The 16,563-nt window shown below is 52.3% G+C and overlaps 1 protein-coding gene across 5 annotated transcripts in view; it reads left to right on the forward strand.

The window, feature by feature from the left end:
- PI4KB (phosphatidylinositol 4-kinase beta) overlaps window positions 1-15,344 on the forward strand; it is a 30,855-nt gene extending 15,511 nt beyond the window's left edge. For 4 of the 5 annotated variants that reach the window (XM_072984022.2, XM_072984023.2, XM_072984021.2 and 1 more), the window contains 10 exons: window positions 1,344-1,388; window positions 6,558-6,785; window positions 7,206-7,433; window positions 8,288-8,397; window positions 8,878-8,982; window positions 9,387-9,510; window positions 9,970-10,235; window positions 11,102-11,234; window positions 11,446-11,566; window positions 12,848-15,344. In XM_072984022.2, the coding sequence (XP_072840123.2) occupies window positions 1,344-1,388; window positions 6,558-6,785; window positions 7,206-7,433; window positions 8,288-8,397; window positions 8,878-8,982; window positions 9,387-9,510; window positions 9,970-10,235; window positions 11,102-11,234; window positions 11,446-11,566; window positions 12,848-13,029 (1,542 nt within the window). In that variant the 3' untranslated portion in view covers window positions 13,030-15,344. The remainder of the gene's footprint in view (window positions 1-1,343; window positions 1,389-6,557; window positions 6,786-7,205; window positions 7,434-8,287; window positions 8,398-8,877; window positions 8,983-9,386; window positions 9,511-9,969; window positions 10,236-11,101; window positions 11,235-11,445; window positions 11,567-12,847) is intronic. The other variant, XM_072984024.2, reaches the window with a different exon arrangement.
- The last annotated feature ends 1,219 nt before the right edge of the window (window positions 15,345-16,563 follow it).

The following is a 16,563-nucleotide window of genomic DNA, read 5'->3' on the forward strand; positions in this document are numbered from 1 at the left end:
AAAGTGCTGACTGTTAATAAATTTCCCATTTTGTTTGTGGCAGACGAACAAAATGGTGCTTCTTTCCAGAGGAGAGGCCGTGTCAGTTGTTGCGGCGAAACTAACAAGAGTCTAGTGTCGCCTGAAAGACTTAACAAAAGACTAAATAGAGACTAAATAAAACTTTATTTTGTATAGGTTTTTGCAGGGCAGTCGGTGTCTGGAAAAGGAGGCTGCCGCTCACTCCCAAGTCCTGCTTCGTCTTTGTGAGGCCACGGGCGGGGGGGGGGGGGTTCGTTAGTTTCTCTTCGTCAAGTAACGTTTTGCGTTTCCTTCACTGGAGTCTCTTCCTACCTTGCCTTTGGCTCGAAGGAAAGGGGGGGGCGGATGGACGGATGGATGGAGTTCAAAGAAAGCCATGCGCAAGGCAGGCTGCGTGATTCTTCCCTCTGTCCTTTCCCCTCGTGTGCTGACACCTCAGGAAGAAAAGGATGGACCCGAGGTGGCCTCAGGAGGACCTTTTCTCCTTGACAGCTCTCCCCCCTTTTTGTAGTACAGGTTTCTCTCCCCACCTGCTCTGAGCCGAGAGGCACAGGTTGGAGGCCCCCCCCCCCCAGCCTTTTCCCTTCGTTGCCGCTGCCCACCCTCAGAAGGCTGGGAGGGTCCGCCCGCTCTTGGCCGGTGACGTTCAAGGCCTTTGTTTAACGAGTCTGGGTTTTTGTGGGCTTGGGATGTACAAACGGCACCCCTATAATTTAAACACCCAGTTTGGAACGGTCTCCCCGTAGCTTGAAAGCCACCCTCCCGTCCATCGCCTCCTTGAAAGCCGTTCTTTCCATTGTCACTCCACAGTTTGCATCCTTCCCAAAAATAACACAACAGATTTTGTGGCGAAAGAGCAAGCGCGGGGACTCGGGTAACTTTTGAACCAGAGAATCGGATCGTTCTGTTTGTGTCCTGGATCCCCGATAGCTTTACGGCAGTTTCCAGAGCCCAGGGCCAGCCAGCCTCTGATGGCGAGGTGCAAGTCGCAGACGGCCGAGGGTGGGACGAAGGAGCGCATGGCTGGAAGGGCTCGGAGGTCTGTGCCTGTCTGTCAGTCTGTCTGTCTGTCTGTCCTCGGTTGGAAGCGGGACTCTGGGGTTGGGGGGGGGCAGGAGCCTTGACTTGCCTCTTCCCGTTGCAGCTTGATCCAGGGTGAAGGAGGGCCACGGAGCGGGGCTGGCAAGGGGGTCCAAACCTGGTTATTAAACTCTTGCCTTTTCTCTCCTCAACTTTCCTCCCTCCCCTTCCCCCTCCTCCTTAAAAAAAAACCCCACCCCATCACCTCCCACCTCCCACCCTCCCTCTCACTCATTTCCCAGGAGTGGTCATCGAGTTCGGACAGTCTTGATAGATCCTTTTGCTCCGTAAGTGGACAGTGTTTAGCCTTCCCCCCCCCCCGCCATCACCCTCCTCTTCCAGCATCTCGGCTGCCTGCCACCTCATTTATCATTTTCCTCCCCTCGTGATTCTTATTTTTTTCATATCTACTCATTTATTTCCACCACGGCAGCATTTCCTCTGTGTCATCGTCGTCCATGGGCACCGCGCTAAGGCACCAGTAAGGCAGATCCTTCCCTCTCTCCTCCCCACCCCTGCCTCCCCACCCCGATAGCAGCCCCCCCCCCAGCCACTACTGTATCCCTGGGAGCCAGTCCTGAACGTCTGCTCCCCTCTTTTCCTCCCCGCTCACATGCCGCTGCGTCCGTGTTGCAGTGCTCTTGCAAGCTGCAGCTCGGGAGGGTGGGACACATTTCTCTAGCTCTGCATGGCGCGGGGTTTGCAACCAGGACCCTCTTGTTAATATTAACATGTGCATCAATTCCTTTTTAAAGGCTTTTTATATACTAGGCAGCCCAGAACATCCCCAGATAACCAATGCAGAGTTTACTAACACAAAAATGTCAATTTATTTTGTTATTGCAGGGTTTTTTTTTTTTTTTTGAAAACACAAACTCACTAGTCCTTAATGTTGCAAAATGAGACTTGGAAAGTAAACATCCCATTTCCACTGACTAAGTAACCATAAAGTTGGTTTCCCTGTAATGCTACACTTTAAAGTATCAAAAATATCCCAAGCAACCAGTTGCTTTCAAAAAAATTGTCCTGCCCTCCTTTGCCCCTAGTTTTTAATGATCTAGTCATAGACATAGTAGAAAAGAAAAAGAATGGAGGCAGAGAAGAGGAAAACAAGAACATTTAGATGATCTTCCTTCGAGTTGCAAGAACTTGCTGTTTATCAAGTTCGTTTCTTCAAGCAAGATGATGTTCCATGGTTTTACTATTCAGATTGCAATAGTTTCCGGAGCTTAGAAAAATTTCTTTTCCAATCTACGATTCCCAGAGCCCACGATGCCATGGTGATATCTACGAGAGTAGAGCGGAGGCTAGGAATTTATTCCCAAACAGAGCAAAATCATCCCCACAACCTTTTCCCCAATTCTGTTCTCTCTTGTTCCTTTTTTTGTGCCAATTAAATGCAGAATCTTCATAGCTTTATTCCTGGAGGGAGAGCGAAGGGCAAGGTGGGAAGGCTCGGCTCAGGTAACCTACCTGAAGGGTGTAGTTTTGTTTTTGTTTTTTTAAAGAAGAAACCAGAGTCATCCCTTCCCTGTTATCTGGGGCCCTTCTTTTTTTGGGGGGGGGTCTTCACCCAAGTTACTGATAAAAGAGGAAATGCTGTTCTCTTGCTGCCTAAATTTTGTTTTGTTTTTGTGTGTTTTCTTAATTAGCATGTCCTGTGTTGGGTATGAATTATCAGCGGCTTCCATCCTCCCACAATTGAAATTAAAATCAGGGTTCTTCCTGCCTGTCTCAATTTCTGCTCTTTCCAATCATCCCTCCAGGTCTGTTCTCTGCAAATAATTTCACACACATACCTGCTCCCAAATGCGGTTTCAGACAGTCAAAGAGGTTAATGGGGGAGGAGAGACTTTGGAACTTGGGAGGGGGGACTTTTCCGGCTCTTGCGCTCAAGACCATCTTGTTGTCTGTCAGTCCATTCCTTCCGTTGTTCCCATCTGTATCTTCTCCCCCCAATCCTCTAAACCCTTTCCCTGCCCTCCTCTTTGAAGCACTGCCTGTCCTGTCCGTGGGGGTCAGGGCCCTCATGTGAGAAACCAAGAAGTGTGCTTGAACTTCGGAATTGTAGCCCTTCTATATTTCTTCAACGGCTGTGGTTGGGCCCAAAGCATTCCTGGGGTTTGTGTTTCCCCTTGCAGCAGCTCCATCCTAGGGGATCCTGGGTTTTGTAGTCTGGAGCAGGGCTTTGGACTCATTGGCTTAATATGCTCCCTGTGTGAGCAGACTGGATAATATCTGAGATTTGTGTGACTTCGCTCCCAGTTGCTTTCCACTCCCTCCTTCCTTTTGAAAAGAGCCAGTGGCAGTTACCCAGTGTCATGGCACTCTGTCTCTGCTCAGAGGATGCGTTCTTTACAGAGGCCATGCGGTGGCCTTTGGTGGGTGGGTTTCCAGGCTGAGCCCTGGAAGTGGAGTCGTCGGAAAGCACAACATAGACTTCGGAAGGAGGTTGACTCGAACTCGGACCCTTCTGAGCAGGGGTGCCATTGGCTGGCAGTTTCCATCACCTGTGCCACTCAGCTGTCCCGAGGGGGATTTGGATGCCTGAGAGCAAATTTTGTAGCTCAGCTTTTAGGGTGGGAGGGAGCGACGCTTGTCTTTTAATGTCCAAGGGATGGCCTGCCGTTGACGAGCTTCTCTTTCCCGGCACCTCGCTTATTCTCTCCAAGACCTTTGCTGCCTCTCTGCTCCCAACAAGCAGGTCTGGGCAAGATCTCGAGAGCAGCCTCTCAGCCCCAGCCAGGACACCCTGCTATCGAGCGGCTGAGATTCAGGGGCAAAGTGTGAACCTACCAAGAAAGGTCCCGTTTTGCCACCCAATTTCTGCGTTAGGAAAGCACCTCGAAGGCCGGCCAGCCTTCCCTGCCTGTTTGAAGCCACGGCTTTTGATTTGCAGCCAAACCAGGGACAGCTTGAGTGGGAGGGAAGGAGAGCTGTGGTTTGCAAAAAGATCGGAGCCCCGTGGGGTCTACTTCAAGGGAAGGCAGGCGATGGGGGCGAAAGAAGCTGCCTGGCATCCAGACCGGGGTGGCCTCTGCAGCACAGTCTCATCCTCTTTACCTCTAGGGAACCCTTGGCTTTAGATGTCTGGTAAAGCTGCGCCTCCCATTGTCTCTTACCAGTGGCCGTGCTGGCCGGGGGACGATGGGAGTTGTGCTCCACCAGCACTCAAGAGGGCCCCGTGTTTTGCCTGTCCCCAAAGCTGCTCTCTGCTCTGAGCAAACTCCAGGATTCTTTGCTGGGAAATTTCTTTTCTTTTTCTTTTTCTTTTTTTTTTAAGGCTCTCTGTCTCGGCTGCAATCCAAAGCTTGCTTCACCTGGAAGCAAATCTGGTCAGAGTTCCTAGTCAGTGAGGTGGTTGGACCTGTTTCTTGAGTACTGAAGTCGTGTTTTTTGCTGGGCCTCTTGAGTCTCGGGAGGAACACCCAGCTCTGACTGGGAGGAATCCTTGCACTTTGGCTTGTTTAAAAGCCAGCAGTTCTGATACAGAGTGTGCGTGCATGTGTGTGTGTGAGAGAGGGGGGGGGTTTATAGGCTTCTGGGACTTCTTTCCCAAGCATCCGGAGTTCTCCAAGCCAGTGCCAGGATCAAAACATTGGTCCAGGGATCTGGAGGTGGGGCTGGGGAGGAAAGTGGCTTCTGAGCCCTGCCGTTTGGGTGAGTTCAACACACATCATCCACTTACAAATCTCCTCCTGTTTCCCCCTCTTGTGTTCTGGCTGCCGAAGGGATTACAGAGAGTAGGGGCTCTCTCCCCCCCCCCCCCCCCCGCAGTGCTGTTGTTGAACCAAGAGTAGGAAATTCTCCTTGGAAAGAACCTGGAGAGTTCCAGTTTCTTCCCCGTTCATCCTGATCTACTCTCCGTCCAGCCCAGTCAGTCCTCCTGCATGGATGGGGTGGGGGTGGGGGTGGGGGGGTCACCACCTCCTGACAGCCTGCCCGTTTGATCCAACATGACCCCATTCCTCTGGCCTAATTGCTTGGCTGGGAATGCAGAGCCTGTGATGACTCTAGTGGGTTAAACTGCGGATCCCTGAGCCACGTTTCTCCCACCACCAGCCTCCTCTGGAGTTGGGAGGGCGGCAGGAAGCACCCCAGGCCGGACAGAGGCTTCTTCTTTGCATCTCTCGCTTCCAGTGCCCTTGCCAGAAGCTCCTCTCAGCGCAGGCCGTGCCCGTATCTTAACAGGACGGGCGCCCTCCTTTTCCTTTCCTGCATGTCTTGCTTCCTCGCTGTGCTTGGTTTGCTGGCAGTGGTGGTGGCATCAGCAGCATCGTTAACGGCACTGGGATCGGCTTATTAATGTCCTGCTTTTGCTGCTCTTTGTAGTGGTGGGGTTTGGTTTCTTTGAGGGATGGGCAGATGCACGTCTTGTCTCGGTTTAGAAGAATTTCGTTTGGTGGATCTCAAAAACCCAAAGGTATCCCTGCTGGCCTGTCAGAGCAGAAAAACCCAGCGTGCGCGTGTGCTCTCAGGGTAGGAGCATCATGAAGCCAGCTCAGACGTCACAGGAACATGCCAGCCTTTGGAGATTCCTAGAGATCTTCATCAGCCATGGGTGTGATGAAAAGCAGGAGAGAGACAGAGTGGAGGGGCAGGATCCTGACTTGATAAATACAGCGCTTACCAAGCCTGCCTCCGTCAGTCTTAAGATGAAGGGAGAGAGGGAGACCATGGGGTGCAGAAGCTCAGATTGGACTCTTCCGACTGATCAAACGTATGCACCCCGGGGCTGACCCCCAGGAATGCTGGAAACGAGAAAGAAGGATACTCTGTTTATCACAATGCCCAGGTACCACCACAGGACAGTAGCTATGTTAGCCCCCCCCCCAAAAAAAGTGTTTAAATAAATTATCCTTATTATGGCTGTAAAAAGCAAAAACTCCCCATTTCTAGATAGGCAGGAGTCCTCCAGAATTCTTCACCAGACAGCGGAGCTCTTGGGATGAGCCCCTCCTTTGGGGATAGGCTGAGCCAGGAAAGAGAAGCTCTCTCTTACAGAAATATACGGGGCTTTCTTAAAGCCGCCGCCAGGCGAGTGGTCGTGAATCTTAGGAACCTCTGTTTGTTCAGTTGATCGTCCGTGCTTTTTATGCCCCCTGGTGTCGGTTCAGAAGGAGAGAGGCGCCTCTCGGCATTTTTGGTGGGGCTGGGGGGGGGGGCAGATGTGAATCCAGCCGTTCTGGGGGAAAAGGTTTCACATTTATGTCAAGCCTTGGCTGAGTCTGAAGTGGGTGTCTTCCAATTTTCCGGGGCTCTCCAGTCCAAATCGAGAGACAGCTCCGAGAAGACTTGGAGGAGCCAAATTATGAATTTGGATGTCATTGTCCAGGACAGAGAGTCGTCAAGTTACGTGTACTTCTTTTGTGCGAAGTTGTTTCCCACCTTTCTCTCTTCTGTTCTCCTTCCCCCTTCCAATGAAAATGACCACCACCACCCCGGCCCCCACCTAGCCTGTCCGCCTTGCCCCAGAGCGAGAGTTCATCAAGTCGCTGATGGCCATCGGGAAGAGGCTGGCCACCCTTCCCACCAAAGAGCAGAAGACGCAGCGCCTCATCTCGGAGCTGTCGCTGCTCAACCACAAGCTGCCGGCCCGAGTCTGGCTCCCCACCGCTGGGTTTGACCACCATGTGGTGCGGGTCCCGCACACCCAGGCTGTCGTGCTGAACTCCAAGGACAAGGTGAGGAGGCCGGTGGGAAAGGGATGCGTCTTGACAGGGCCTGGATTTTGGGAGCGCCAGCAATCCCCTCCGTAGAACAGCGTTTTCTTTGGGCCTCGCGGCACCTTGATCGCCCTCTTCTGCCCCGGTTTGGATTTGAATTACGAGGAAAAGAAAGTAGAGGTCACAGTGCTGCAGCATAAACTGGAACGCTGACACCCGTGTAATGTTAGGAAACAAGATTTTGTAATAACCTTGTTTATTTGTGAGTAAAAACAGAATTCTTCAGGCAGAGAGTAAAAAAGATAGCCTGGGCTCATCCTATACCACCCCCTCCAAAGAGTCACCTCCGAATTTCTATTCTGTTGTCTCTGAAAGGCTGCCCGTTGGCCTAACCGAGGCGCCTCTTTCCTTCTGCTTCTTCCCGATCCCTGTTTTTAGGCTCCCTACCTAATCTACGTGGAAGTACTTGAATGTGAAAACTTTGACACCACTAATGTTCCAGCCCGGATCCCGGAGAACCGGATCCGTAGCACCCGCTCCGTGGAGAACCTGCCTGAGTGCGGGATCACGCACGAGCAGCGGGCCAGCAGCTTCACCACCGTCCCCAACTACGACAACGACGACGAAGCCTGGTCGGTGGATGACATCGGGGAACTGCAAGTCGAGGTAGCCCGCCCCTCCCCTCCCCTCCCTCCCACCCTAAAAAAGCCAAATAGGAGGAACCTGTGCTGTGGAGAGACTTATTATTATTATTATTATTATTATTTATTGAATTTATATCCCGCCTATCTGGACTATAAGTTGACAGCCCAGTCCTCAAATATGGGAGTCGGAGGAGATGGGAAACTCCAGTATGGCCGGAGGGGTGTTGGGTGTTGGGGGAGGTCCCCTGCCTTGTTAGCCTGAGGCACGGCAGGACTTGGAAATCATGGGTCAAGAATTCCTTTTTTTTTACCCCTTCACATTTCTGAGATTTTCAGTAATGGTTTGATTTTCTTAAAAATTTTAATGGTTAAAACAGCGACAGGATGGTAGGGCACCAGTACACAGTTCTCATTGCCTGACTTCGTTAGGGCTGGTTTCCGTAACCTTAAATGATATTTGATTATTTTTTTATCCTTTAACAAATGCATGATGTAAAACCTTGCTGGCTGTTTAAGGCTATCAGATTAATGGTCTCTGTAATGGTTCTGTCACTGGCTTGTCAACACGAGCGTCACTGGAGCCAACGTCCCTGCCTTTTTGCCCTCGCTGGTATCTCTTGTTGGTCTGGAATGGCTCAATGGCTTGGACCTCCCCAGGCCGCCCCGTTCCAACCCTGCACCTCCTGTCCACTCCCAACAGCACGACCAGTGGTCGCAGATGATTGGATCCGTAGTACAGGACCACGAAGTGGCTTTGGACCTTGAGGCAGGCCTGTTCTTTCAAGAGTGACCTATCAAACCAGAAGCAGAGAAGTTCCACTAAATGCTTTTTTCTTCTCTCCCCACCTCGCCTGGACTCCCGCCTCTCTCTTCCAGCTCCCCGAGATGCACACCAACAGCTGCGACAACATCTCCCAGTTCTCGGTGGACAGCATCACCAGCCAAGAGAGCAAAGAGCCTGTCTTTATCGCTGCTGGAGATATCAGGTGAAGGAGTGTTCCGGGTGCAACCTCTTCCCCTCCTGGAAAGGAGGACGCCCACTTCCTGTCCTCCACTGGGGCTTCCTTTAGGCCTGCCCACCTTTTACAAACCACCGAGCTCACGTGGAAAGATACACCATGATTTGTCACAGTCACAGGGTTGCCCTGTGACTTGGCCTTCAAGTGATCCCAGCCACTCGCTAGGTTTTCTGTGCTGCTCCTAATAAGGTCCCTGTCTCTCCTTCCCCTGACAGACGCCTTCTTTTAGTTTCATAACCTTCCCAAAACAACCGGATGGCCCTCCCCATGTCTCAGAGTTCAACATGCACCGTGTTGGGGGAGGGCTAGGTGGGAATTGTGGTTGCAAACCTCTGAAGGGCTCAGAGGTTGGGGAGGACAGGCTTCCTGTATCCTCAAAGGCAGCCAAGATCCACGACCCGGTCGGTGCCTTGACCCTGTGCCTCGCATCCTGGCCACTTTCTGCAGGCGACGCCTCTCTGAGCAACTGGCCCACACTCCCACGTCGTTCAAGAGGGACCCTGAGGATCCATCTGCCGTTGCCTTGAAGGAGCCATGGCAGGAAAAAGTCAGGTAAAGAGATGGCGCTGAGGCTGCCCAAGTCACCGATGAGTGAGTGTGAAACGGAATTAGAGAGCGAGGTGTGCCTGGAGAGAGAGAGAGAGAGAGAAAGATTTGTTTTAAAATATTTATATACCACCTTTCTCCTAAAGGGTCCAAGGCGACATAGCAGTATTCAAAGAAACAACGTTAAAAGCCAAATAATAAATTACTACCGTATTTTAATATGACCCTAAACAAGGATCATATTAAAACTCACAGTAAGAAGCACATTAAAAGCACGAGTGCAACCCAGTATAAAAGGCTCCCTTTTGAAGAATCCCTTGGTCGAACCGGAGGCGTGGAGGTCACCCAGCCTCCTCTCTTGCTCTTTCTCTCCTTTCTGCCCCCATTCTCCCTCGGCTGCTTCTCCACAGGCGGATTCGTGAGGGCTCTCCCTACGGCCACCTCCCCAACTGGCGGCTTCTTTCTGTGATTGTGAAATGCGGCGACGATCTCCGTCAGGAACTGCTGGCTTTTCAGGTCCTCAAACAGCTGCAGGTAAGGGGAGGAGAGGGTGACGCCTGGCTCTGCTGGGATTCCGGTGCTCTCAGACTCGGTGGCTGTACCCGCGTCCACTTGGGTGGTGGTGGTGGGGAAGGTTAGGCCCGCCGCTTAAAGGGAGGGCGCCTCCTTCCCCAGGAGCCGCTGAGATGCAGACTCCCAGTGCCCCTGGTGCTGAGGGGGATCCCGAGCCACCTCATGGACTCGCAACCGTGGCTGATGCCCATCTCCAGAGTAATCAAAGTCCCCTTTAAAGCAGTCTAGGTTGGAAGCCAGCCTTTTGGCAGTGGAGTGATTTCTTTCCTCCTGTTAAAAAAACAAAAACAAAACCTGCCCGGATTCGGTGCTCGTGTGTTGCTCAGCCTGGCTTCTGTTGCAAAGCAAGCATGCCTCCCTTTCTCCCCCCACCCCTTTCCTCCCTTTCTCCCCCACCCCCACCTCCTTGTTCCCTTCCAGTCCATCTGGGAGCAGGAGCGGGTCCCTCTGTGGATCAAGCCGTACAAAATCCTGGTCATCTCGGCCGACAGCGGCATGATCGAGCCGGTGGTCAACGCCGTCTCCATCCACCAAGTGAAGAAGCAGTCCCAGCTCTCGCTCCTCGACTACTTCCTCCAGGAGCATGGCAACTACACCACGGAGGCATTCCTGACGGCCCAGCGCAACTTTGTGCAGAGCTGCGCTGGCTACTGCCTGGTCTGCTACCTCCTCCAGGTCAAAGACCGGTGAGCAGCTGTGGAAGGAGGGAGGTCAGGCTCACCCCTTGGAGGGAGAGGGTGTCGCTGACTCTGTAGTTCCTTCCCAGAAGGCAAGCAGAGTTATTCGTCTGTTCTAGCATGTGCCAACTGGGCTGGCTCAAGAGCAGGTTTGAGGGGAAGCTCTCTGGATTGGGGCACATTCATCAATTTCAGTCTGTATTCAGTGGTTTCACATGAGATAAGAGGCTTCTTGGCACACTTGTGTCTCAAATCCTGTTGGGCAGTTACGCTCAGATTCCTCCACAGACATTGCTTGTTGCACGCCGAATCGTAGATTTGCCTAGATACACGGGACTTCAACCTTGGTCAATGAATTTACTCTATGTGGCCTCTTAAAGCACACCCTGTGTATTCATGGCTGGGTGGTTTGTTTTACAGCAAATGTGTGTTCTGCTGAAGTGATTTTTCCAAAAGGCTGAGCAGCACAATAAATCCCTCTCGGCTTCGGATTGGAGAGAGATTTTGGAAAGCAGCAAAGGTTGCTTTTTATACCTGACAGAGGGCAACGGATGTCTGTCACTGACATCTGTGTGGGTGGGATGTTTCTGGGAACCAGGAGACGGAATGGGGGAGGACCTTGGAGGGAGGGGGTGGACGGCAGAAGGGGCTGGAATGGTGACGGTCTCCTGCCCCTCCTCCCGCACAGAACCAGGGAAACCCCACCCTTGCACTGTGCTGGATCGAGAAGGCTTTCTTGGGTTTGTCTACCCGAGGGTGTGTGTGTAAAATAAAAAATACGAATGAGTTTAGAAAATGAGAGAGCCTTCCAAAAGGCATGGCAACCGATGGTCAACTTGTTTCCCCCTTTTCTTCTCCCCTCCCCCCAAAATAAGACACAATGGCAATATCCTGCTGGACGCGGAGGGGCACATCATCCACATAGATTTCGGGTTCATCCTCTCCAGCTCCCCCCGGAACCTCGGCTTCGAGACGTCAGCCTTCAAGTTGACCACGGAGTTTGTTGACGTAAGTCAGGGAAAGAACCGAATCTGTCACAGAGGGCAGTGACACAATTTTTCAATGACAACCAAACAGAGGAACATAATCTCTCATTCTTCTGTCCTTATTGTTGATGTGTATCTCTCTCTCTCTCTCTCTCTCTCTCTCTCTCTCTCTCTCTCTCTCTCTCTCTCTCTCTCTCCCCCCCCCCCCCTCTCCCTGTGCATCTTTCCTTAAGGTTATGGGTGGCCTGGATGGGGACATGTTCAATTACTACAAGATGCTGATGCTCCAGGGCCTCATTGCTGCTCGGAAGCACATGGATAAGGTCGTGCAGATAGTGGAGATCATGCAACAAGGTACCAGGGGGCATCTTTGCTCCTTCCGGGGTTCCACGTCAATCCCACGGCTGGCTGTTCTGGACTCTCAATGTTGGAGAGGCGTGCTGGCTGTGTGAATGCTCAGGATTTGAAACGGATCCCTAGAACCCTCTTGAGACCAAACTCAGCCACTTCCTTTTCACACACTGATTTAGACTACCCTAACACCTCCCGCCTAGGTTTGACTTTAATCCGTATTTTTCCCTGCATCACCTGCAGGCCTCCTAAAGCAGCCCCAGTACACTCATGACGCCAGCTTAGAGAAGAGAGTTAAAATAACGACTCCTTGTATCAGTTTGTCCTCCAGGTTGCCAGTGGTGCTTGGGAGAAACGCAAGAGAGTCAGGTTCCTACGATAGCGCAGGTCATCTGTGAGTGTCAAGCGCAGCTAAGTTACTAGTCCATAAGAGATCCGATAAGTTACTAGTCCTTAAGAAGCTTGTTTTGCTAGTCTCTGGTTTTATCCTTGGGGGCCCAACCTGGCTTCTAGAGATTCACAAGCTCTGGCCTGAAAGGGATGCTACCCCCCCACCTACCCCAGGGGGGAAAAAAGCACCTGTCCTCCAGCATTGGGTGCTTGGTCCCAGGGCGCAGGCCCTGAAGGGAGAGGGTTAAAAGTAGCTAGCCACTGTAGCGAAGTAACCATTGATGTGTTCGTTTCCCCCCTCCCGCCCGCCCATCTGCATCTGGCATTGACTGCCATCCTTCTCAGAGGGTTATGTTCAAAGGGTGGGATCCCCCCCTGGGGGCAGCACCCCAGGAGGGTTTCGGGGACCCAGGAAGGACCCCTTGGGAGAGCTGGGCAGGCAGAGGCTTCCAAAACAGGGCTGCCCACAGACGAGGAGGATGGAGAAATGCTGGTTTTGGGAAACGGTAGCGGAGCGTCGTCATCTTGTTCGGATGGGAGGGGCAGGCCCAGAATCCACTACCCCAGCCCAGGGACGCTTTTGGTTTCCAAGGCTTTCTCCATTCGTTCTCGGCCAAGGACTCCTTTCCCCCTTCGCAGATCGGGGAGCGCGTGGCACCACTGTCTGTGAGCGATGGCCACCGGCCTGTGCACGGGGGCTCCCGCGAGCGATGGGTTTCTGAAAGGAGCCGCTTAAGGTCTCCAGAGCATTTCTGTCTTGAGCATGGTCTCGAAGGGTGGGACCCCATCTTAGCCCTCCCTCCCTCCCTTTGCGTGTGTGTGTCAGCCCAGTGCCGGCCGGGCCTTGCGGAGCCCCTTGGGCCTGATGGGCTTTCGGTCTCCTTGTGCCTCCAGGCTCTCAGCTGCCCTGCTTCCATGGCTCCAGCACCATCCGGAATCTGAAGGAGCGCTTCCACATGAACATGACGGAGGAGCAGCTCCAGATGCTGATCGAGCAGATGGTGGACGGCAGCATGCGCTCCATCACCACCAAACTCTACGACGGCTTCCAGTACCTCACCAATGGCATCATGTGACTGCCCGCTGGGGCGGCTTCCTCCCGGTCTCCCCGAGCCCAGCCGAGGACGTGAAACCTGCCCGGGTGGGAGATGGAAGAACCCAGCAGGGCTGACTCCCCTCTTGTCCTCCTCCTCCTCTTCCTCTTCCTCCTGCCCCGTCGGACGAGGAGCGCCGGCTGGGAGCCAGGCACGGCTTTTAACCAGATTCTTTTAGATACTACGGTGGCGGAGGCAGCAGTCGGTTGCTGTGGGGTGGGGAGGGAAAGAGGAACTCTTCAACGAGCAGAAGCATTCGTCACGTGAAGTGTGAAGGATCGATCATGTGGAAAACTCTGGAGATTTCCTTTTCTCAGCCACGAGCAAGGATGGACCCTTCGATCTGTGGACGGGACAAGGAGAAGAAGAAAAAAAGGAGAAAAAGAATCTACATTGTGCTCCCGCCCCTCTCTCATTCTCTCCTTCCTCCTCCAGATCTTTTATTTCAGTATTATACCTCTTCACATTCTCTGAACACTTTCTCCCCACAACCTCACACATGTTTTAAGGGTCCAGGTGAGACGGGGTGGGGGGCAGGAGGGAGTTGGGGGGAAGAGAGAGGTTTTTCTTTCTGCGGCAGAGCCAAGAAACAGTGCGTTTCTGAGCCTCCACTTTGAATCTCCCTTTTCAAAGGCAATCCAGGTGTGTCGTCCCCGTCCTTTCCTGTTCTCTCCCTTCCTCTGCCCCCATGCATGTTTTTTTATGTGTGTGTGTGTGTGTGCGTTTCTGTCAAAATAATTAAATTCCACCCCCTCACCACCGTCTCCACCCCTGTGGCCTTTTCCTGCACATTGTAATGCAAAGTGTTTCAGGCACTGGCGGGAGGACAGGATCCCCTCCTCCGGTTTGTTCTGTTGTGCTTTTGGACAAGGCTGTTGCGTTTGTCCTTCACTGCTTCTCAGCACACCGGCCCTGGCCTTCCTCAGCCGCCCCAGAGTGGGGTGGGAGGGCGGAGAGGGGGCACCGCGTCTCGCTTCTTTTGGAGGGAACACACACACCCCCAGGGTCTTTTGTTTGTGTGTCTGTTTCACGCCTTGCACTTCCTGGCTTTTTCCATGTGTACGTTATGTAATACACAGCACCAGAAACAATAATTGTGGAAAGCGCAAGGGCTTCCTTGATTTTTGTGGCACGGGAAGTATTTTACGGCGATGCACAAAAGAATCCATGTCACAGCGGAAGTCTGTTCCGGCCACTCCTGCCCTCCCTCTGACACGCTAAATGTTTCTGGTCCTGCCCGCCTTGGAGAACAGGTTTCCACTTGCATAGCTGGGCCAGCTGGCTCCCGGTTTCTTCCCTTTCTCTGATCCTCTAAGTGGAATCCCATCTCCTCCCCGTTTGCCGTCTTCTTGGCGAAAGCCATCGCAGTATGCAGCTCCTGAGGACGAGAAGCGAAAAGGTGGTCCTTGAGAGTCTCGGCCCCGCCACCCGCAGGCTACGCGAGGGCCCAGGCGCCCTTACTGAGCCGAGTGGCCCTCCTCGCGCTGGTCGTGCCTCAGACAGTGCCTTCTCTCCCTCCCGCCCTCTTTCGAAAAGCATTTCTCCTTTTTGGGGGCAAAGAGGTGTTCCCATCAGAGGTGTCGGAGGTGGAGCTCCCTGAAAATCTGAATGTTCTGCAGCATGAATTTTGAACACGGTTCTCCTTTTGCGTGAGTGCTTCAGAGGGGTCATTCCGTGACCACCACCACCGCATCTCCCCCCCCCCCAAAAAGGCTTCTCTTTGGTACTTCAGCTCATGGAAACTGTGATGGTTTGTTTGGTTCTCTTTGTTAAAAAAAGAAGGAAAAAAATAACAAACACATTGCAATGTATGTCAATCTTTTGGGAGTGTTTGGAGTAATGGTATAACATCAGGGGAGTTGAGAGGGTGTGTGAGTGTGTGTGAGTTGTATATACGTACACTTCCTTAATGTCTAAGCCTCCTCCCCCTTAAAAAAAAAACCTTCCTGTCCAGTCTTCTTTTTGGCCCTCTCCCTGAGTCTACTTGATTCATCAAATCTGATTTCGTCTTTCTTCATGTGACTTAGTTCTATACTATACGAAGGTGTGTCTGTGTAGCACTTCTTGCAAAACCAAGAAAAAGAAAAAAAAAGTATTTTCTAAAATAGTTGCTGATTGTAAGAAACTATGTTGGGGCTGGGGAAAACGAGATCAGAGGTGTGGAAGCGGCTGTGTAAAATGAAGAGCTGGACCGTGGATTAATTGTCTGGGTGGGTTTATGATTTGTTTTTAAACTCGCTACTGAGCCTTGTTGGCGGAAAAAAGGGACACAGGATAAAGGTGTTGTTTGGATGGTGTTACCTGTTGATTCTTTAGTAGCCTTACAGTGATAACCAGATCATTTCAAACAGCAATCCAGAAATGAACAGGTAGGTTTCAGGTTGTGTTCTTTAGCCAGGCTGCGAGAAATCCAGCAGGTCCTTTTTTTTTGGGGGGGGGGGGGGTTGGTTGGTTAGTTCCTTGAAATATTTGGGTGGATGAGAGAAAGGAAGAGGGAATGTTCTTTTGCAGCTGGACAGAAAGGTCCTGCTACCACAGTGTGTTGTTTTTGCTGGCTGCTTCTGCCAAGGAGTTTGCCAATGACAAAAGCACCCCACGCGGTCTACTTACTGTAAGAAGACCTTCTTCTCATCCAGAGAAGTAGCCGAGGTTGCCTGTTTTGGCAGCGACAGAAACAAAAGTATTTATACCATCTTTGAGACTCACAAATTTAGACCTGTAGTTGTGGAAGAGGTAGCCGTGTTAGTGTGTGCAAGCATATTAGGCAAAATCCAAAGAAGCAAAGCAAAACCAGTCGGACTTGTGCAAGTTTCTTCACGAGACTGATGGATCTCCACTCTATTCGGCTAAATCCAGTGCCTTTCGTTGTTTTGATTTGTTTTGTTGGATTTTGCCAAATGTATATCTGTGTATCTCAGAAGAGTGCTTTGTATCCTCCATGCTTCTTCCGTTAGCTTTCTCTGTGAATCAGTAGCTTTATTTTGTTTTTTAAAGTCCCTCCCTTTTGGGGGTCCTGCCAGCCACACACCCGTTCAAGCCAAACGCTCGGGAGAGCAAAACGGAAGGTTGGCCAGCCTTTCTCATCAGGCCCGGCTGAAGCCTTACAGAGACCCTGCCTGGCAGCTCCCAACGCTCTTGCCCTCCGTGAGAGGGCAAACTCAGAAATCCACCCCAGTGTGCTGCCCGTTTTGGGCATCTGGCTCAGAACAGGCGGGGGGGGGGGGAAGGCACAGAGAGGAGACTTTTCCCAGCCTGCCGGAGTGCCTGGAGGAAGGAGGCTGCCCAGCAGGAGGAGGAGGAGGAGGAGGAGAGCTTTCGCTCCCCGGCTGCCATGGCCACAAAACCTGCAGAGGTGGGGTCCAGTTTTGCGGGCACCCCCCCCCAACCTGAAGCCTTCCAGCAGTTGCTGGGGTGCAGCTCCGGCGTGAGGGCCAGAGGGAATCATCCTCCCCCGCAGCTCCCTGGTTCAAGGCCGGCTGGGGACGTTTCTGCCTGTGTTTCAGGGCCCTTTCGCTC

The sequence above is a fragment of the Pogona vitticeps genome, chromosome 15, assembly GCF_051106095.1.
Source record: "Pogona vitticeps strain Pit_001003342236 chromosome 15, PviZW2.1, whole genome shotgun sequence".
Taxonomy (NCBI): Eukaryota; Metazoa; Chordata; class Lepidosauria; order Squamata; family Agamidae; genus Pogona; species Pogona vitticeps.